The following is a 22,414-nucleotide window of genomic DNA, read 5'->3' as shown; positions in this document are numbered from 1 at the left end:
CATAACATTAGTGTTTGTATTACCTCCACACACAGTAGGATCTGTGTTCAGTGAAGTTGTGCTGTGAATTACTGTTGAATTTTGAGTTAACAATGCTTTCAGACTTTGTTTGTTATTTACAACTAGGCTACAGCCTTCAAAAGCATACTCAAAAATCTGGGTATACAGTCACCTCTAGGTTCTAAGTCTGAGTCATATTCCCCAAAGAAGACATAAAAATGCTGGCCCTTCATGCTGCCTGTATGAAGCTGTGAGAATAATCTGTAGCTGCGTCAGCTCCAGCAGCAGCAGTTTGTAGTGTTAAGACGGCCATAAGAGCCAGGGCTGGTGGAGTGGTTACTTCACAGATGAGAGTGAGCCCCCTGGTGCCGCAGACAGATGGAGGCTACAGGAAGTGCAGAAATAGCACATCACATGAATGTGTGTGTGTGTGTTCAGGATGTTTGATGGAGAGCATGTCAGGAGCAGGTTGGATACCAAAGTCACCGGTGGGGAAATGCTTGCTCGACTGGTGTTTGTGTGTGCCAGATGGACCGAAGTGAGCAGTCACCCTTATCAGAGGTCATTCAGACAATATCAGTCTTGGCAAATAAGAAGATTCAGTTCTCCGTATATGTGACATTTTCAGAAGGGTTTGACCTTTTTGTTGAAGCCATTTTGTTTATGAAGGGAGATATTTATATCTTGCCTGGCCACTAAGGACTTTGTCATTGGTACTTGCACATTGTGTTTGCTGTTTTTTGCCTGTGTGTTGAAGTATTGTATGGAAATAGAAGGTGTTTTTTGACTCTGGGCCAACAGTGCACCTCCTAGTCTGCTGACAGTAAATCTTTGCTGTCTGCTAGTTGAAAGCAGCATTTTGTCATCACCTATATATTCAGAGACAGTTTAGCCGTTATGACAGGAAATAACTGTTGAGCATGAAGCCTGAAACTGTTGCATTACCAAGACATCATTGTCAGATGCTCTCATGCAAAGTCACATGACAAGTGGAGTAGAAATAGAAATGCCTAGTATAGATGTGCTAGTGCTGCAATAACGGTTATTTTCTTAGTCGATGAATCTGTTGGTTTGTATCTCGATTACTCAATTAGTTGCTTGGTTGATAAAATGAAATGGTGAAAACATGTTGATCAGTGTTTCCCAAAAACCAAGATTCAAGTTTACTAAGCTGTAGTCAGAGAACTTTTTTCTACACAAATTAGAACCAATCAGTTGATTTCCAAAATAGTTGGTGATTCATTTGATAGATTAATTGAGTGGACTGCGGATGCTGCCATGCAAGGCACCAACATGCACATCGGGAGCAGTTTGGGGTTTAGTGTCTTGCACAAGGACACGTTGACAGGGTCAGGGACACAGTCATTCACATCCCTGTTATCTCAAACACCATAATTGTGAATAAGAGCACTTACAATTCCATTTTCTCTTTTGACTCAGATTAGGCAATTAATGAATTACGTAAATCCTTACAGCATGTTGAATCTTTGGCGAGAGGTATTTGGTATATGTTCAGCAGGTAAACATGTTGGTTCTGCTCTTTTCTCTCGCTCTCTCTTTCTCTGTAGATTAATGAACTCAGTCACATACAGATTCCCATCATGCTGATGCCTGATGATTTCAAAGCCAACTCGAAGATCAAGGTGGACAACCACCTCTTCAACAAGTGAGAAACTAGTTTATCCCATCACAGTTTTCCCAACCAATTTAGAATTGAAAAGAAAATTAGAATTGCTCTGATATTACAGATTTCTTGAATAGTTTTGTGTGTCAGGTGAGGTGTGGTAGTGAGTAATGTCCAGACTCTGCAATGCATTATGAACAGTTTGAATTATGTTAGTGTAACAGTTAACAACAATTATTATTTTTCCTGTACTAATTTTGTGATTTACTATTTTGTGACGTGCAAATTGTGATGGATGTTTTTGTGATGTTGAAAACCCAAGGGAAAACATGCCAAGCCATTTCAAATTCAAGGAGTACTGTCCCCTTGTCTTCCGGAATCTCAGGGAGAAATTCTCTATCGATGACCAGGAGTTCCAAGTAAGCTTGATTTGCTTTTTTCTTCTTTCATGCAAAACACAGGTAGAACAAAGCAAACACACACACACACACACACACACACACACACACACACACACAGTAGCACACAAGAAAAAACAACGAAGGAAAGAGACAGTCTTACTCATATACTGTCTGTCTTTGTCACACACACACACATTCAAACATGCAAGCAGAATTCTTCTAAATCAAAGAAAAAAAGTACATTGTCATACTTGTCATGACATGACATGTCATACTTTGTCACACACACATACATAAACACACACAAGCAATATTCTTCAAAATCAAAGAAAAGCATGCATGGAAAAATACAGAAAGAAGGACACAGTCTTTCACACACACACTCTCTCTCTCTCTCTCTCTCTCTCACACACACACACACACACACACATGCACTAGTACTTCTAAATCAAAGGCGAGCAGCAGCAGCCTTGAAGCAGGAGAGCTTTCATCAGCCTGAGCCACACAGAGAAAAGGAGTGTCAGCTTGTCGTTTGTCAGCTAAGCTCCCAGTCTCCTCAAGTGCGTAGGCTGCCAGGGTAACCGCTCTGCACAGAGAAGCCATGGCTGCACTGCTTCATCCTGGTGTTTTTGCTTGTGACACCTGGCATTTGTCCCACAGGGGTAAACCATAACTTTTACCTTTACAGCTTATCCCGAAATAGGACAGATTAGGTCTTGTCTTTCATAATAGCATTACTGTCAGATGTTATGTATAATGTGTACAACATTAGACTCAGTCTGCAGCTTGGGTTGTGCAGGTGGACAGCAAATGAATCCCCAAATTCATAGCCAGATGCCCAAACAGAAAATGTACGGTGGATTTGGCTCCTCTCCCAGAATGCCTCAGGACACACACCATGGCATGTCCCACTGTGCCTCCGCGGCAGTAACCTTTAATCCATCTGTGTTCCAGAGCTGCGGGATAACAACACTCTGGTGGCCTTGCCGATTATTAAGCTCTCGCTCGGTGGCATTTACATAAATCTATTCATGTGATGGCTAATACTCTCTTGGTTTCACTCATGATGTCGGGTTGGAATATGATTTTGAATAATCTCCATCTTTCCTTCACTCTTACTCCCTCTCTCTCTCCCTGTAACCCCCCACACACACACACACACACACACACATGCACACACTATTCTTCTGCCCTCCACTCTCCCCTCACCCTTGGCAGAACTCTCTGACTCGGAGCGCTCCCATCCCCAGCGATGCTCAGGGCCGCAGCGGTGCTCGCTTCCACACGTCCTACAACAAGAGATACGTCATCAAGATCATCACCAGCGAGGACGTGGCTGAGATGCACAACATCCTCAAGAAGTACCACCAGGTGAGATGGAACGTCCATGCTTTACGGGCATCTGCTGCAGGCTGCCAGGCATTTTCCATCTCAGGTGTCATTTAGTCATGTTTTCGGTGTGTGTTTGTGTTTGTGCGTGTGTGCCTGTCTGTGTGTGTGTGTATACATCCTTTCTAGTACATTGTTGAGTGCCATGGCAACACACTGCTCCCTCAGTTCCTGGGCATGTACCGCCTCACAGTGGACGGTGATGAGACATACATGATCGTCACACGCAATGTGTTTAGCCACCGCCTGGCTGTCTACAAAAAATACGACCTCAAGGTAAAGAAAATCGGGGATGCAGCACCAAAATACTGTAACAACAGTGCTGATTCCCTTAATATAATGAATCTTGTATTCTAAAATAAACAATATTCCATGGCCATAAAACTGCAATGAATTATACCTATGAAATGAGTTCCCAAGTGATCTGTTTCTTTTCTTGCCTTAGGGATCAACTGTGTCCAGAGAGGCTAGTGACAAGGAAAAGGTAAACCTTTTTTTCATTTGAAAATTGACCAAAATTAATTTGTGACAGAGGCAGCTTATGTTGCATGTATGCATCTGGAAACACTTCAGATATAGGGCATGAAACTTGCATGTGAGATCCATTGCATGTCTGCTTTTGGTGATGTGGCCAGTAAGAGATCTGTTTTTGGGAGGGTACCCCTTAACCCCCTGTTCCATTCCTGTGATAACAACATTACGCAGAAGAACAAAATTGATAATGTGATCATTCTCTTTTTGTCGTCTCCTCCTTTGTCTTTCTTTTCCATTGTTGGTTTCATTTGTTTTTATCCTGGCATTACTTCTGGTTTACACTTGCTATGTTGGTAATATTTGTAAAGCCTTGAACGGAAAACCTGTTAACTAGTACATGATACCTGACACAGGAAAGATGGTGTGTGACTATACAGTGGGACATTTTATGTCTGCTGTAGCATACAGTATGCCCTCTACTAAAGCTCTCTGCAGCTGCACATATTGAATGATTTGTAACCCTCATTCCGTTATATGAAAATGAAAATTACATCTACAAATGAGCATATAGCACCCTCTACATTTATTGGTACCCCTGGGAAACTCAAGTAAAAAGAGGTATTAAAAATCATCTTTTGACAATTCATCTTGGCACCACAATGAAAACAGTGAGGGAAAATCCAGCCAAGCACATTTATTTTGAGGAGGGAAAAAATGCTTTTACAAAAAAAAAATACTTAAATAAATACATAAATACAAAATAGGCACTCACCTGAGAAGGCCCATATTTACAGTTAAAACAGTAATGAAGAAGTTCCAATCAACTGGTACTGTGACAAATTTGCATGGAAAGGAACCCATGTTTATCTTGCCCCCAGGTGAGGAGGGTGGTAAGAGAGGCATTATATACTGCCTGTTGGAGAGTTACTGAAATAAATGCATCTTGGGGTCACCAAGGCTTAAAACAAACATCAGAAGTGACCGCCATGCTAATAGGTTGGGAAAAGGGCTTTTTTGTCAAATGTATGCCATGTAAATGGCTCTCTGGCGTGGCTTAATGCTAGGAGGACTTGAATTATGGGCTATGGTCAGCTTCAATCAGAGCCATTTGGCAACACACACTCAAGGTGGGTTTTGCAAACATACGAAGAATGACTACAGAATGACTGAAGAGAAACACATGCTGAGTGATAAATCTGGGGAGGAGGATTTTCTGGGGCTCTTTTTATTTCAAAGGCCTTGGGAACCTAGTTATGGTGCATGATATCATGAACTCCGGGAAACATGTGGGAGAGAGATGGGGTGGGATTGGGAAATGACCTGGGTCGGACTTGAATGGGGTATGGGCACTGTAACCAGTTGCACAGCTGGAAATCTGCCTCTGCCAAGACACTAAAAGTGAGTCAACATGATTGGATCGCCCATCAAGTCAATGATCCAATGAGGTTTACTGAGTCTTCTGACAGGGTTATCTCAGTCCCCTGATCTAATCTCCATAGAAAACCAGTGGAATGAGCAAAAGAGGTGAATACACAAGAGAGGATCTAGGAATTTGGACGATTTTGAGAGATTCTGTAAAGAAGAATGGTCTCAAAATGGTCTTTTATTTTCCAATGTTATGGGATGCTGTAGAAGAGTAAGAACCATTTTCTTGGGAGCCCAACTGTGGCACGTTTTTGTCGTTTTTGTTTGTTGTTTCTGGGGGGTGCTGTGGCCTCATAGTTTCCATTTTGAAAATAAAAAGAATCTGCCAAAGATGATTTTTATACCAGTTTTTTTATACCAGGGTGCCTATAAATGTAGAGGGCACTGTATATCGCTTTTTTGGATGAGTTCTCTTGTTAAAACTCAAAATATATTGTCCTTTTAGAATGTCTTCATGATCTAACTACACAACTATTGAAATGCAAGAATATTTTTTGTCTATATTATTGCCAACCCAACACTGCTAGACCAGCACACATATATAAGCAGTAAAGGTCCTTCAACAGTTAACTTGCTATTTCTCTTACTCAGAAGCAGAAATGTTTAAGTGTTTCTCTCATACATGCATCATGTATGGGCATGTGGATGAAATGCATGTGCATCTGTTTCCCCAAATCTTGCATGTGTACCCTTTTGATATGATTGAAAATGTTTCTGTACCCCTATATATTGATATAATAGACAGACAGACCAGGCATTAACAAATAATATAAGCTAAATAGCATCTAAATGTAGAAATTAGAACTGAGGTCTGTTGAAGTTTACACTCAAAGTTTCAGTGATCATGTACTACTTCTGTTGTCTTACCGTGTCACATACAGTTATCTGCATTGCTTGAAATCATAAAACTACTATGTTAGTGCAAAATTCAAGGAATGGAAAATTGCAACTCTGCTTTTGGTTCCTTGTTTTCTGGTCTGTGTATATTCTGTCTCAGAAAAAAGTCCAAGCATGACATTTTTACTCATCATGCTTAGCCATACATGTTTTTGTTCATTATATAGTTTTCATGAATTATCATATAAATAAAAATACTTCATATTAAATATTTCAAATAACTTGAAAATGGCAGTCAGGGTGCAAAGGTGATCATTAACAATACTGCATGTATTTTACAGTCTGTTGAAGTTTGAGACATGGTGCTAAATGTATTCCATTAGGCCAATAATGCTAATATTTCATTTCACAAGAAGACTTTTACTGCAAACTGACTGTACTAGTGTTGAAAGTGAGTGATGATGTAGGCCTATGCAAGAAATCATTTAAGAGTAAAGTGCAATTAAAACTCGCTAAAGATTAATGCTGTGATAACTACCATATCAAACAAATGCAGAACTATAAAGCACATTATAGAGTGATTAGTATTGTATACGATAATGTTACATTATACCCACTGTCATTTTAAGCTTTCTTATTTGCAAGAAGCCAATGCTGAAATTGGCTGTTCAAGCTTGTGCTTTCTGGAATATTATTTTTTTTACCACAAATAGAATATTTCCAACTCGTATGTTAAAATCACAATGTATTCATGATCAAACTAATGGATATTTTTAGGCACAAATAGCATTATACGGAATACTGAATTCCCTTTGAAAGTACGGTAACAAACACTGGGGAATTATTTTAAACGAGATGCACTCCTAGCTGTTTATATTTGGTTCTATCATTTTCCATATGGGATTCCAGGCAGCACAGGCCCCTGAGGTTGTGAGTTGATAATGAACCAGGCTTGCTGCTTCTCCCCCAACTTCCTTAGCAACCACGCCAACCCGAGGAGGGTGCTCCGCCTGCGCCCAAGTCTCGCATGAGCCAAAAGCTGCAAACCATCCGGATCGCCACACGATTTTACTGTGCCATCAAACACGTAAGGACCCGCCGGCAGGACGTGTGAACCCCCCACCCCACCCCCACCCGAGCAAGCCTCACGCTTCTAGCCTGGGCTCAGGCCTCATAGCTGCCTTACCTTTACTCCACATAGAAGCAACTCAAATGTGTCTGCAGTCTCCAGGCTTGCCTGCCTCTCTCCTGGAGGGGGCTTTGCCAGTTGCTGGGCTTTAGAGAGTAGCGAGTAAGAGGACAGCACAGCAGACCAAGTAGCCGTGTGTTTGGGAGCCATGTGGCCTGTTAGATCTGTAGAGCTACGGAGTGTGTAGGACATGTGAGGCCAGGGGCCACTAATGAAACTGTTCCTGTTCCCCGCACAGTGTCTCTGTTCAGCTTCCTGGGTGACTGAGTGTTGGGAGCGGATAACGTAGCTCTCATCCAATGATCTCACCAGCATCTTTCATGGTCTATAACCTGAATGTGTTTTATATATTTTCATTGCAAGGTTAACTAATGTGTGCCATGCTATATTCAGAAAAGTGATCTGTTCAGTCAACAACATATAGTAGTTTCTTTTATTTTCATTGTAAATCAACAATATCTTCGAATTTAATATAATTTAGTGGATCACCACAGATACACATTGTTTAATTAGAATTAATGTAAAAGATCTTCATATTCAAATTTAGATGTTTTTGTATGCTTTTATTCTGTTTATGTCCAGACTAAAGAGCTCCCTACATACAAAGACAATGACTTCATCAATGATGGCCAGAAGATCTACATTGACGAAGAAAGCAAAAAAAAATTCCTGGAGAAGCTAAAGAATGATGTTGAGGTTTGCTTTCACTACAAGTGACATTAGAATTCTATTGGCATTCCTCCGCTTCCTGATTTCATTGGCATGAAATCAATTCTTCCTTCCTTCCCTCATTTTCCCCTCCTTCCACACAACTACAACTACCTTCCAGAACTATTTGAACTGCACCCTGTCTTCTCCCTTTAGCCCTAACGGCACCTCATTCTCTTCCCTGTCTGTCTCTCTCGCTCCTCCTCTGTGTAGTTCCTGTCCCAGCTGAAGCTGATGGACTACAGCTTGCTGGTGGGCATCCATGACGTGGAGCGTGGTGAGCAGGAGCAGCCCGAGGAAGAGAGCGAGGACAACGACGCCGGGGAGGAGGAGGGGGCCGAGAGTGATGGTGGGGCCACAGGCACTCCCCCGGACAGCCCCAGCAACACCCTGGACAGCAACAAGCCCCTCGGGCCCGGCGAGTTTGACCCCACCATTGATGTGTATGCCATCCGGAGTCATGACAGTGAGTGAAGTCCAGCTTGAGTTTGAGTCGTTTGTGTTTTCTTTCCCAGCACAGGTACCGTATGAAAATGCTGTGATTCATTGGGGGTTTTGCTTTTTCAAGTCCAAGGTTTAGCTTCAATTACTTAAAGTTAATCAAATTCCTTAAATTTGTAGAGCTTCAGAAAGTTTTCTATCGAGATTGTTACATGGGAATAAACCTTTTTTGGATGACAAAATGCTGCAATGGTTTCAAATGTGAAAATTGCACAAAGGTTCCACAAAAAAGTTTAGCACCAATTTTCAGTTGTTTGATTCTCAAAGAGCACAATTAATGATTAAGTGCAGGGAAGGTAAATATTTAAGGTGTTTTTACATATGAATGTGTAGATAAACTGTCAATGTGGAAACTTGACAGTGTAGGTTGACTCATCCAGTTGTTTATGTGATAGAGTCATGTTAATAATGGTCTCAAAAACTACACTGATGAAAAAGTTAATCACATGTCCATCTATGAGGAACAACATGACAGCTGTGCTCAGTAATCTCTTGGCATATCTTGATGGTTTCAACAGGTATGACTAAACATTTGAGGTGGTTTTTAATGGTATCCACCATACATGTAGTACATTTGGAAAATATGTTATTTATGCATAGAGCAAGGGTTTGAGATCATGCTTATAATTACTCAGTCCAATTGTTAATAATGTGGTTTGTGACATCTATTCAGACAGATCATGGTTTACAAGGTTGTCTCTCTTTCCATCAGATGCTCCTAAACGAGAGGTCTACTTCATGGGAGTGATTGACATCCTCACTCCTTATGACGCAAAGAAGAAAGCCGCTCATGCAGCCAAAACAGTAAAGCATGGGGTGAGTGTCATTTTCATCCAGATCAAACCAGGCAGCACTGCACTCATAGTTTAATAGCCATGTCATGCTGTCACTGAGGAAAACATTTTAATCTCAGTTTAGTTGTGTTCAAGAGTCTTATTGCTGAAGGACAGAAATTTGCGTGACTGTTAGGATGATTACTTTTCAATTTTTAAATGTTTGCGGGTGTATGCGTTTTATCCTGGATGCTTTGCCCCTTATGCCCCCTTTGGCATGATTGACATAATTTGGCCCTTGGCATGCTTTAAGAGTTTTAATGGCATCTGTGGACTATACTGTCCTATGAAGTGATTGTGGAATAGCAATGTTCGAGTACGTTATTTCCTCTCGTGGGACATTTCAACTGTTGAAGATAGTTGGGGATCATTGGACAAATTGCAATGATTGCAGTCACCCAGTACTACAGTAGAGTCTGGATGTGGTCTTTCGACTGTAGGTATATGTTGCGCTAGTTCACTGGTGGCAACATCAGCATTTGCTTGCGGTGGAATGTAAACACCGATCAGCACAACGGATGCAAACTTCCTTGAAAGGTAAAAGGGTCTACATGTGACAGTAATAAACTCCAGATCAGGAGAGCAGAACTGTTGTACAATGGTGAAGTTGGTGCACCAGCGATCATTGATCATGAAGCATACTGTACCACTGCCCTTAGACTTTTGAGAAAGTTTTGATGTTGTAAAGCCGGGAGGTGAGACGGCCGCATCTGGGATGCTCTCATCCAACCAGGTCTCGGTGAAGCAGATAGCCGAGCACTCCTTGCACTTCCAGTAGCACTTAATCAAAAGTAGAAGATCAGTATGGTTAGGTCATAGATTACTGTTTATTGTCAGTTGTTGAATGTGCTTTTGACAGTGAAAACGAGGTAAAGCAATGTTAAATTGTGACAATAATATTGTGTCAAATACTAATTTAATAGTGTATCAACTTGCTTTAATGAATTGATGCTTAACTTCTGACATACTGTATAAGGTGCCTTGTTCGGGTCATTTGAAAGGTTCTTCTGAAACTGCAGCAAGTGTATGAGGTAATATGCCATAGCTCATCTGCCAAACTAGAAGGGATATAGTGGTATACATGAACCATTAAAATTTGAGATTAAATAATTTCACAAACAGGTAGCTGACTGGTGGTAGAAACTACCACAATTTTCATTTGTACTGACCTCTCTCAATGCAGTCTGGGGCAGAGATTTCAACCGTCAACCCTGAGCAATACTCCAAGAGGTTCTACGACTTCATCACCACCATCATGTCCTAACCTGGCGTGAGCTAGAACTGTGAGTGGTGTTCAGCAGGGTTGGATGGGGAGAGCACAAGCCCAGCAACGAAGCTTCTGCCCCAGGGGGACAGAACCGGCACACACCCATCACCTTGGACTCCAAACCCAGGGCCGTTTACATTTTTCCCTGTGTTTTATTATTATTATTATTATTATTATTATTATTATTATAGTTTCTTCAAACTATAAGGGTGGGAAGATGTAATATGTGTCAAATATATACCTGTATGTTAGATATTGTTGAGTGGGAATTTGAGTGATGTTCTTGTGAGTTCTACTGTATTTGACATCCTCACTGGCATTGTCAAAGCTGCTTTATATTATGTTCTTTTTGTTTACTTTTTAAAAATATATATTGCTGAGATGGTGTATCTTAAATGAACAAGCATGTTGCTGTTTGCCTGTGGAATTGAAATAGCTAAGTGATATTCATTTTAAGTTAAACATTTCAGTATATTTTGTATTTGGGAATAGGAAAGAAGGGAATATTAGAGAAAGAGATTTACATTGTCAAACTAAACTCCCTCTGTGTCATGAGGGCTTACACTCAGAGTGTAGATTTTATGGATGTGTGCCCATTTGAAATGGACTCCAAAAATGACAATGTTATACTTTGCACTTATTCTAACGCACCAAACTGTTTATGCAAATGAAACTGGTTGCAGAACAAAACTAAAAGAAATGCAATAGTAGTGGTACTGTACTATGTGTATTAGTTCATAGAAAGCTGTAATCCACATACCATATTGGCATAAAATCACATAGTATAGTCTAGAGAGTTGAAAAGAGATATGGTCTGTTGCGTTGCTGTTTTGTTTGTTTGTTTGCTTTTTTTTGGTCTTATATAATACAATATAATATATATTTTTACCTTTGTTTTAATACCATAAGAACAAGTGTTAATATGTGTGCCATTCTCTTGATGGGAATGCAAAACTTTTCAAGGAATTCTAATGCTTTGTGAAACATTGCAGCACATCAAAGAATGAGAGAATGTTGCCTAAAACAACAGGATTTGTTCATGTTTCTCTTTACGTAGTTATAATCTGGTGTAGTCTTGACATAGTGTTAAGTGAAGTATGTGGATATACTTGTTTTCCTCGGCATTTTCATTTGCAATTCTAAGCAATCCTAAAAATACGCTACGTAATGTTCTAAATATTTACACTGTGCGAGGGGTGTGCCTTTTTTTTTACTCTGAATTGTTTAATTTTATATTTCTTTTTTAAAAATAAAAGATTGAATATATGTTATTTTTTAAAAAATGGATATATATATCGAAAGAATATTGAGGTTGCTCTGCTATTCTGGTGTAGACATAGTGTATGTTAACTTTGTGATTTATCATTGAATGTTACTCCTTAAGCTCAATGATCAAGCAAACCTTTAACATGTTGACTTTAATTGCTGTGGGTTCATTGCCCGTTACTAGTCTACTTTAACAGCTTGTACCTGTTTTGCTGCTTCTGCCGATGGCTGTCTAAAATTGGATTATTGAACCCCGAATTGTTGGAGTTCATTGGTGTTTGTAATCCCATTGGACGTTGAAGAGTTTAAAGCTTGCACTACCCCTTCAGAACTTATTTACATTTACGTGTAGCTCATACAAAAATGAAACCCTCAGATATGTCAGGTGCAATGGGTTTGCCAGAAGGTCTTTGTGGGGAAAAATGTCTTTATACATAAATTTGAACCTCTCAACTTTGACTTAAGAACTTATCACTCAAAGTTGAACTCATTTTTAGCAGTAGGTGAGCTCTGGCTTTAGTAATTGACTTTGTAACCCTATATGCATTGTAAATTTATAAAAGGTTACAGTAAGTTCACATTGAATAGGAGCATCAAACTGACCCCACCCCCCATGGTGATAGTAACTTATGGTTTTAATTTGAGGAGGAGCATGTAAATGATAATGAGGTGATGTACATCATCTATCTGGTGAAAGGTAGAACATTGTAATCCATTGTTGTCTATGCATCATAGTTGTTGTGAATTCAGTTGTGGGAGCCAGTGTCAATCTCATGTTCATGTGCTGTGTAATGCACCCCATTCTCAAGACACTCAATAAAACTGATCATTGCTCTGCCAACTCTTTTTTTCTCAAGTGATTTGGGGCATTTTGAATGCCTGCTTTCTTTAGTGTCATACATTGGATGTCCTGACGACTGTAGATGAGAATAACACTGCAAGCATACTATATCATCTGTAATGTCTGTCATATTACATAAATAGAATTACATAAAGAAATTATGGTATGGCCACAATACCTGAAATCAAGTCATTTAGTCTTTTAAAAGATCCAAATGAATTGCATTAGGCGACATTAGACTACTCTTTCTGAAAATGGAATGCGTGAAAATGACAAATGTATGGCCACAAACGGATCGAAATACTGTATATTGCTTTGTGCAATGAATCTGATCTACATGCAAGGTGTGTTGGTTACCGCCAGGAGGCGACATGCCACAGATTTTTCCACAGCGCTCCATGGCACGTGCGCAGGCCGGAGCGCTGTCAATCAGTGCGCAAACTGGCGTCATGCCCTTGCCCGAAGGCATAAATAGGAGTTACCAGAAAGGAGTCATTAATCTGTGTTTCTCTACTACAGCAGATAAATGTAAAGATGAAAAAATGAACTATTTAGCCAAAACTATTCAGACTGGGGATGACGGGTCATGCTTGACCCTATAAGCAACCGAATGACTTTTGTTCCACATTTTGGCCCAATCTAGTCTAGTCATTGCCTAGCCTACATGAACAACAATTTATACACATCTTGTGATCTATATTTTAATCAAAATGCAACAGCTATTTTTACGGTGAAGGCTAGACCGTTTGTCACATATTTTCATCATTTCCCATAAAATGTTTGGGCTAAACAGGTTATTCCATTTCCCGTTCAGGCCTAGGCCTACACTAAAATACATATGCTGTATTGAGACATATCGGCCTTGGGAGGCTGTGGATTAAGACGGAGCAACTGATGGATGATTAACAAATGGATCTCTCCCTGTGGTCTTTGCGGCCGTGTTTCAAATATTGTCTGTTGATATCAGAACAACCTAATCATTCCCTGATATTCTGGTGAAAACGTATATTTGTGTCAGACCCGCGGACTTTCTTTTTTAATGGTGAATATGTCGACGCACTATTTGACTTCAAAACATTGGCTAAATTTACCAAAGTGAACATCCCCTCCGCTCGGAACTCTACGAGGTTACCCCATAGCCTAGCCTATAGGTCACGATCGCAGGAGCCAAACGCTCAATGTGGAGGACCTAAACACGCCGTTTTCACCATAATATCAGGGCATGATTAGGTTGTTCTGATATCAACAGGCTATAGCCTATTTGAATCACGGCTATAGCACCGATGAGGCCAAAATAAAAAAAAAATGTCTTAAAAATAAAATAATCTGATGAATAAATAGGTAGGCCTACAAAGTCTTCACCACATGTTAGTGTCCACTTAGGCTATTTTATATCTTCCTGATTAATATAAAATAGCCTACATACATTAGCCTACCTTATAGGCTAACCTATGTTACATATAAATAGGCTGATCAAATATTGTGGATTATTTGTATTCGAGTTTATCAAATAAATATGAAGCAGATTGATTTCAAATCGATGACGTAACATGCACAGCCTCGCCGCTTCAGGTTATGCTCATCGTCCATCTGAAAGGTAAAAACATGATATAAAACTTAAGTTATTTTTAAAATTAAACAGATATTAGGCCTAAACAAACCAGCAAAGACAAATCATAAGAGGCGCCACACAAAGGAGGGCAGATTTATTGAGCAACTTAAAAACTTGCAAGTGAATCGTTACCAATGGAGTTTAGGCCTATTATGCTGCTTAATTGAAAACTGGTGCTGTTGGTTGCAGCATATAGGCTAGGCCTAGCGAAATGAAAATAACGGCCAATATCTCATAATTCTTCAGATCCTACCAGTGGGGATTAGATAAAACACTGCAACTTATTTATATTATTTGTTTAAGTAAAAAAAACACAAACGTTTTGTTTTTCTCGTAAAGTTACCATGTGTACAGGACCAGGAAGTGTTAGAAGTGGTCAGTTCCTGTCATTTTAGCCTAGGCTATGACTGCAATTTTAGGACACAGTGATTATCCATTGCTTTATTTTGGTCTATTCCCAGAAAGGGTCAAATGGAAGCCAACACACAAGCAGTAGGGTTTCATAACAAAATGTAAAATGTTTATTTTACAGGTTTCCTCGCCCTCTATGCAGCAACAGTAAATACATTTAACAAATAACTAGTGGGTACAAGTATTCATGACAGCAAACACTAAACACTGAGAGAGAGAGCAATCACCTCAAATGTTTACACAGATGTATCTTATCAAAATGTCATGGTGACCCCTTCACTGCAACCTTTCTTTTATTTTCTTCTTGATGTTCCAATCTGACAATAATCTATGTCCAATAATCTGATAACGGATCTTTTCAGTTTAGTAAAAATAAAATAAAACTGAAGAGATATCTCACTCACAATAAAGTCTAAAAAAAACCCATAATACTGTCTTTAAAGTTCAATAATAAGGCTATATTATAAACTTAAAATTCTCTGGGGGAAAACTGGGTCCTGACTGGATCAAAATCTTTTGAGAAGATATTAAGTCCCAGGATTTAATTTAAGTCCCAAAATTAAATATAAATTATCTATGTAAAGGCAAATTAAAACCAAAATCAGCAAACTTGACTGAAACTCAGAAAAAGCTTCAGAATTTCAACTTCAAAATCAAAAAACCCATATGTGCGGGTACAACACCAGGGTCACTTCAGTTTTCATTTAGGGCCTACATTGACAAACTTATTCATGTGATGTCAAAATATTTTTTTTTCTCCCACAAATGAATGCAACTACTAAAAAAACAAACAAACAAAAAGATCAGCTCTGTTGGCATGGACAAGGACAGAACAGGGGTCAGTCTTTGGTCAAGTCATCCCAGAGGGGGTGAGCCATTCACAGCCGAGGGCTTGCAGGCTTTGCTGTTCAGGGTTAGCTGTCTGTTTGCTGGACCAGAGCTGCAGTTGGTGGTGGTGGTGGCAGAGGAGGAGGAGGAGGAACACAGGCCATTGATCGTGGAGGTGTGTAGGAGTCCAGACTGGGCCGACTGCAGCGCAGTGCTGGGGTTGGTGGGTGGGGTGGTGGAGGTGGAGGTGGAGGGGTCTCTGGCAGCAGGGCTGCAGGGTTTATCACTGCCCGAATCGCTCTCCCCCTCGGGCCGGCTGCCAGCACTGCCACTGCTCAGCTCCTCTCTGGGACTGCAGAGCTTCATCATCTTACAGCTGGGCCGCACTCTGTACTTCAGGGGCAGTGGTCCATTCTGGAAGATGAATGCAGTCATTCAGGTGTCATAACATATTAAAAATATATTTTTAAATATGTAAAAAATGTATAGATGGACAGTAAATTGTTACTGAAATGTCAAACCATTCAAAACCAAAAATGCATGGATAAGTGGACAAATCAGTTTCCATACCCTTCTCCAAGTGTAGATATAAGCAATGTCCATTAATGTGTAATAATCTTTAAGTGGTTCATCTTCATACATAACATCAATCTGGAGGGAAATAAGAGAAAAACATGAGCAATATATACTACACAAATTTGTGTGCCAGATACAATACCTACTATTACACATTCATTTGACTAGAAGACGGCCTACAAATATTGGCTCATTTAACATAATACACACATAAAACGTGTGAAAAACATATGTACCGGTAACTCATTTGTGAAGGGAATGATTTCGAGAATCCTACCTGAAATGTGCATGGTATGTCCATCTTACTCCTCAGAAATTTTCTTAAATGCAGGACAGTCATTGCAGCTGGACACTGCAAGTACCTTTTCACACTCTGTAATAGAAATACATAATCAAACACTGACTTTCAAACCTTCAGCACATCAGTCTTATTTTACCAACTAAAACAGTAACAGTTTACCAACTAAAACAGTAACAGTTTGAGTTTTGAGTTTGAGAACAGATAATAAGTGTTTTCACCTCTTTAGTGACACTTTTAGCCTCCCCAGATCTTTCTTGTCTGTAAACAACAGCAAAAAAGGTTTAGACAGAAATAACCTCCTACACAATGAACACCTACATGGCCCAAATATTTTTACACCTTTTTCTAATCTAATGCAATGACATCTGTGATTGCTGACATAAAAGCTGACTGGAAAGTTTCAAAACCAGATGAGCCTTACTTGTTTTGGTCACAGAACTCTATGGAGAGGCTGATAATCTCATCATCTGTAATTATTCTCTTGTCCTCGTCAGCCACCTCTCCTCTGTCTTCATTCGATCCATTTGCAGCTGTGGCAGGAGGTCAGTAAAAACAACAAAAACATACATCACACAACAACTTAACCCCATACACGCATGCAGGTTAAAGTAGGCCTAATGCAAGTGAAATCTTTTGATTCATTTACCATCAACTGAAGGATGTTCAGCATAGAAATCCCGTCTGCGTTTCATTTCATCTGAGAAAATACACTGCAGTTATTTATCTTCCAGACAACCAGAACAGTAGTTTTTGTATAAAACACAACCTTACTTTTGAAAAGACCTGGAACCAACTTGTACACAATGTCTTGAAGAGTCTTGTCCGACCTTCCAAAAAGAAAAAAAAAAAAAAAAAACAGTCCCTTCTGTTTTGTTGTAAATTATGTTATATCCTATTCTCAAAGCTACAACTTAATAAATGTTTTCAACAGGATACATTGTAGGCCTACCTTATATTCAGCAAAGGTTTTGTTTTGTGGACCTGAACATCACAAATAGGGCAGTACTTGCTGGTCTCAAGATACCTCACAATGCACATTTTGCAGACTAGGGGCACAGACATAATTAATTAGGACAGGTTTATCTGTTTTGTAACTTTACATTGCAGTCAAGTAGCCTATGAGAAATCAGGCAGTGAAAATGAGTTGAAAGGAGGAACTTACAGGAATGTAGGCATTCAACAATGGTGGTGGCATCTATGAAGTAACCTCCACATAACACACACATCAAGTGGGGATTCAGTTCTGTTATCTTAATTCTTGTTGTTCTGTGCATCATGGAATCAGAAAGTCTGCTGCAGAAAATATATTTAATTAAATATAATATAATTCCAGTTACAATTCTAATGGCCTGCCAATAATTTTAAACTGGTCCAGCAATGTATGAAAACGCACTTAAACAACCCGAAATCTTAGCTTAGCTATCAAGCAGTGTAAACTGATGTTTTTTAAAAATCCTAAACACATCAGTTGCGCAAAGACACCCATCAACAAAAATATTAGCCTACCTGGATAAGGCAAGGTAGGAAGCAAAGTAGGAAGGCACCAATATTGTAAGGATAATGGACAGATGCCAAAATACCAGCACTAACAGTTGCTATAGCAACCGGTAATATTTGGCACCATGCCAACTGAGGGGTGAGTCTTTCGGAGGTATGGGTTTTGTCTTAATGGCGTAAACCAATGTGACGACACATAATGCCATATCTGCCACATAATCCGTTACATTTTATCGACACACGCAATGGTTCTCGGAGTCACACTCGGCGTGCAGCGCATAAGCTACGTGGCTGCCATATTGCCCATTGCATGCGCGAGTTTGTTCACGTGAGTGTGCGAGCACGATAGCCTATCCAAGGTTTTCCTGATATTCCTAAAATGATGCATAGACATTACATATCCTACGCCATAAGGGAAGATGGATGTTCTATTGTCAATATATATCTGAATTCAGAAATAAGTCCACGATTGAGTTAAGTAGCCTATCTAAAACGTAACGATCTTCAGCGGGTGGTTTTCCCATCAGGAAGGAGGGAGTATCAAAAGCTCAGATTGTTACAATGTTGACCCTTGACTGGTTCTCGAGAAAACAGTCTTTCTCTTTGTGAAGAAGGCCAAATTATACAGTCCTACTATGGGACAGGATATTCCTGAGTTGATAAACGAATTCAACGCAATTTAAAAAACAAAACAAAACCCTAACTAAATTCGGGTTAGTGCCTTGGCAACGTAGCCTATTAGGCCTATTTGCAGACTCATGTCTAAGCAATGGGTTTCAATTGCTTAGATCCGAAGTTGAGACGCAATTTTTTTTTCTCCAAGAAAGACGCCCTACAACCATTTAGAAATACAGATTTTAACCAAGACCCGTATCGCACCTTGAGCCATCCTTACACCAGAAGACTTTGACAACATTTGGGAAAGATTTTTGAAAGATTGTAGCCTAGTCTTTTGAGTAAAGCTTGAATGGGCGGCATTAAAAGACTCAAATCTTTCAAGAATCGTTCCAAAATCTTGTCAGTGTTTTGATGTATAGGTAGCATTACTCTGGCGAGAAAAGTAGCGTAACAGGAAAATGACTGGCTTTAGTTGCACGGCTGTATTATACGGAGAAAAAAAAATCAGCATTGGCGCCAAAACCATAACTTTGAGAGAATGTTCAACAAACTAATAGTGAATATTTTACTGTAACAAGCGTTAGTAGCCTACTCGCAATCAGGTTTGGTGTTATGTTAATCTCCCATCGATTTAGAAAATGAACACGGCAAGAGTAGCCTCAACTATGGTTCCCCTTCCAGGGAGGTGGAAGGTTGTAGAGACCAGGGTTATAAGGTTAGAAACATTATTGCCTTGTCAAACTAAGACAAGAAATAAGATGCAATTAACTGTAATGTCTTAAACAATTACTTATTGTTAGGCAGTCAACCAATAGCCACCACTTCAGCCCAACAAAGGCATGTTAATGACTGACATATAGCCTACAGATTTCTTCAGATTATCCACATGTTGATTGGAACAAACGGACAGAGAAGGTGTTTGTTGAAGGCTATAGCCATCTTTGAAAAGTTCCTGTCGCAATAACCTACAGTATCTTAAACTATAGTAGTGTTTCTCGAGGAGGGGCATCTAGAATTTCAGCATTAAGTTATAGGCTACACACGCAGCTGATAAGAATGACACAAGTGTGCCCAGATACATGATGAAATATCCTGTTGTAGACTTAAACATGATTGGATGACCGTCTGAGAAGGCGACACTATTATTAAAATCATGCGTAAGACCTGACGCACGACTAGGCTACCAGTTTACCGATAAAATCAATCATATTACAAAACTGTTTTTTTTTTTTTTTACATGCTTCTAGGCCTACATAACTGGCCTACCACAGCCATGACCCCATGTTTTCCAAATATTTTTGTGTGACATGATTTGTCACAGCTCTAAAGCGTTTATGACCAGAACACTAGTGCCAAAACCATCACCCACAAATAAATTATTGTTGTGACAACAATAATAATTGTTGTGATTGTAAAGTGAAAACGGAACAGCATGATACAAAATTATTGTGGAAGCTGGCATTTGACTGAAGCATAAGATAACGTATCGTCAGTAGCCTACAAATAGTCTATAAGAAGAAGCAAAAGCGTCCTAAAACGAGCAAACAAAACATATGGGGCAACTATATTAATCTATACAAAATGACCTGAGCGAACAGGCTGATATAAAAAGCATATTCTTTAACACTGTTGGAAACCACTACTTCCTACTGCATCCACATCTAACGAGAAACCTCTGCCTACGAACATAAGTTCCTAAAATGCTAAAAGAATCATCGAATGTCCAGCTGTCAATTTTGCCTATCACTACATCACCAAGAGTTCTCATTCCTATAATATCAGCACATCATGTTGAGTAGTAGGACTTAAATAACTGTTAAAAATGTGATCCATCCTGAGATCTAACTCATTTCTCCACTGGCTTTCCTCAACCTGACGTCTTCTACTCGTGTCAAAGAACGCGAAACATAATTGTATCACTATTAGAATGTTTTGGATAAGATGCGCATGTACTCGCGGCGTTATTTTTGAGAGAATTACAGTGAAATGTATCAAAGACAGACCAATTTTAAACATTTCTGCATAGAGCAAAGAGCATGTTCGCACCAACCAAGCAATCAACAACAGCTACTCCCTATAGCGGTACGAATATTTCTATAGCCTAGGCTATATCTTCATCGCTCGTCAGAATTTTAAAGCGAATTCCATCGTACTCACCAGGTTTATCTAAGATGGCATCCAAGCGATATTTATAGACAATGAAACTTGAAAGTCGATCAGAGAAAAATGAATGCAGCCAAAGCGGCCATCTTGGATTGAGCTGCAGACGCTGTCAATTGCAAGAGCTCTAACGCACCACCGTCGAGTTCATTGTAGTTACGCAATTGCCTTTTACGCGCCACGGTTACCCTTGAACATTCTTGGTGACGGAATGATTTGATCTCCAAATCAATTTTTTCACTTCTCTCATCGAACTGTTGTGGTCTATCGCCCAATTCAGCGGTTTAAAAAATGCCGTATCTGATGGTTCAGTGGAAACTGACACCGTCCCCAAAATGGCTTGTAGTTCGACCGCCCCGCGCTGTCACGTGGTCCCATTCCTGAGGGTAGCCTGGGAATTAGAAGCGGTGTGTAGGAGATCATCAATACCCCAACCCCGGAGGAGGGTCTCTTTTTTTGTCTTCGGTTGCACTCTCCTCCAGCAACTCCAGTCAGTTGATGAGCACTGCGAGATGCAGACTACCAGCGCTTCCTACATTACCAAAGCGATTGAGCAGGCAGCTATCAATTCGAATTGGTAGCATAACAGTGCATTTTGGGCAATTTGTGTGCCATAATTTCCTCGACGCCCAAAGTTGCATGCTTCACCGGAGCATGACAAAATGTAAATGTGTAGTTATCTGAATAGCACTGAAAATAAGCCTATAGGTCCATGCAGTAGGCTATCCAAATGATTTATAGTAGCCTATATGGTTACTTCTTAAGTTATCTTCTTCACAGTCTGTGTTTTAGTGTCCATGTAGTTGGTTTTTCTTAAAGACACCTTCTCTAATGGTTTAATGTTTATCGATTGTATCGTAGATTTTTTTTTGTCCTTTGGCATAAACTGATGCCGTTTCGACGTTTTTGTCGAAACAAGACAAAATATCGGACTGACAGCTGCTTTGCTCATAATGTATGTTATTTGTATTTATTTGTAATATATTATAGCTTAAATGTAGTCACATTATAAAGCTTGGCTACATGTGTTAGACAAAGCCTAGACTAGGCTACACTAACCAAGAATACCAATAGTGTGAAAAGATAAAAAAAAAAAAAAAAAAAAAAACAGAACATAGACTGAACACGTTCTCATATGAGGGTTTGAAAGAGAGGGGCCAATTTATTCCGACGGGCCGAACTACTTTTGAGCTCAGGATGTCAGATCGGAAAGAAGCACTTCACCATTCATACGTGTAAAACAACCAGTTTCTTGTTGAGTGCCGTGTTTATCGTAGGGATATAGCCTAAACGAAACGGTAAAGGTGCATGCTTGGGCCTATGGAGATAACACATGCTTGACCTGACTAGAACTTTTTCGATCTCTTATCTTGTCCTGTGACAGCCGTGCACAAGACATCCACCCACTAGTCTACAACAAAGGAACAAATAAACATAGGATATCTGAGTTTTATGTCTAAAATAGACTTTATTGTACAGAACAACAACACTATCCTTAGAGATTAACTTTCTAAAATAGGCTAATTAAATAGCTGAAGGGTGCGTTGGATTTATTCAGATAAACTAGGCTAGTGTTATATTTGGTCTGAAAGTCAAATAGACCTATTTAGTATCCTACTTATCACATTTTAACTGTAGGCTACAAGTTTTATATGT

General features: G+C 39.6%; 2 protein-coding genes across 6 annotated transcripts in view; one reads left to right on the top strand and one right to left on the bottom strand.

Moving 5' to 3' along the window:
- The window catches only part of pip4k2ab (phosphatidylinositol-5-phosphate 4-kinase, type II, alpha b), a 32,610-nt gene extending 19,855 nt beyond the window's left edge, over positions 1-12,755 (top strand). The window contains exons 2-11 of the mRNA XM_048257211.1: positions 1,569-1,666; positions 1,947-2,043; positions 3,244-3,396; positions 3,544-3,690; positions 3,860-3,898; positions 7,130-7,237; positions 7,922-8,035; positions 8,261-8,513; positions 9,261-9,364; positions 10,565-12,755. Coding sequence (XP_048113168.1) covers positions 1,569-1,666; positions 1,947-2,043; positions 3,244-3,396; positions 3,544-3,690; positions 3,860-3,898; positions 7,130-7,237; positions 7,922-8,035; positions 8,261-8,513; positions 9,261-9,364; positions 10,565-10,645 — 1,194 coding nt within the window. The 3' untranslated portion in view covers positions 10,646-12,755. The remainder of the gene's footprint in view (positions 1-1,568; positions 1,667-1,946; positions 2,044-3,243; positions 3,397-3,543; positions 3,691-3,859; positions 3,899-7,129; positions 7,238-7,921; positions 8,036-8,260; positions 8,514-9,260; positions 9,365-10,564) is intronic.
- Positions 12,756-14,865: 2,110 nt separating this feature from the next.
- Positions 14,866-21,227, bottom strand: bmi1b (bmi1 polycomb ring finger oncogene 1b). 5 transcript variants are annotated; one of them, XM_048238356.1, is made up of 10 exons: positions 20,756-21,227; positions 17,646-17,773; positions 17,433-17,529; positions 17,255-17,310; positions 17,130-17,180; positions 16,905-17,013; positions 16,702-16,741; positions 16,460-16,555; positions 16,177-16,257; positions 14,866-16,020 (listed from the first exon to the last, which is right to left on the bottom strand). In XM_048238356.1, exons 2-10 carry the CDS (start codon positions 17,758-17,760, stop codon positions 15,634-15,636), a joined length of 1,032 nt encoding a protein of 343 aa, XP_048094313.1. In that variant the 5' UTR covers positions 17,761-17,773; positions 20,756-21,227; the 3' UTR covers positions 14,866-15,633. The 5 variants fall into 5 exon arrangements, with proteins under 5 accessions (XP_048094313.1, XP_048094221.1, XP_048094529.1 ...); XM_048238264.1 differs by having other exon boundaries at positions 17,646-17,776; positions 20,756-21,226; XM_048238572.1 differs by lacking the exon at positions 20,756-21,227 and adding an exon at positions 20,649-20,714 and having other exon boundaries at positions 17,646-17,776.
- Between the last annotated feature and the right edge of the window lie 1,187 nt (positions 21,228-22,414).

Source organism: Alosa alosa, chromosome 1 (genome assembly GCF_017589495.1).
Source record: "Alosa alosa isolate M-15738 ecotype Scorff River chromosome 1, AALO_Geno_1.1, whole genome shotgun sequence".
In the NCBI taxonomy this organism is placed as follows: Eukaryota; Metazoa; Chordata; class Actinopteri; order Clupeiformes; family Clupeidae; genus Alosa; species Alosa alosa.
This window is presented reverse-complemented; position numbering and strand designations above follow the sequence as displayed.

What these genes read in the sequence shown, in the direction of transcription:
- bmi1b (XM_048238356.1), bottom strand. Translation starts at nt 17,760, where the DNA reads ATGATGCACAGAACAACAAGAATTAAGATAACAGAACTGAATCCCCAC. An exon ending in AAACCTTTGCTGAATATAAG is followed by an intron (nt 17,311 to 17,432) that starts GTAGGCCTACAA and finishes TCTTTTTGGAAG; the next exon opens with GTCGGACAAGACTCTTCAAG. An exon ending in ATATCTACACTTGGAGAAGG is followed by an intron (nt 16,021 to 16,176) that starts GTATGGAAACTG and finishes TTCATCTTCCAG; the next exon opens with AATGGACCACTGCCCCTGAA.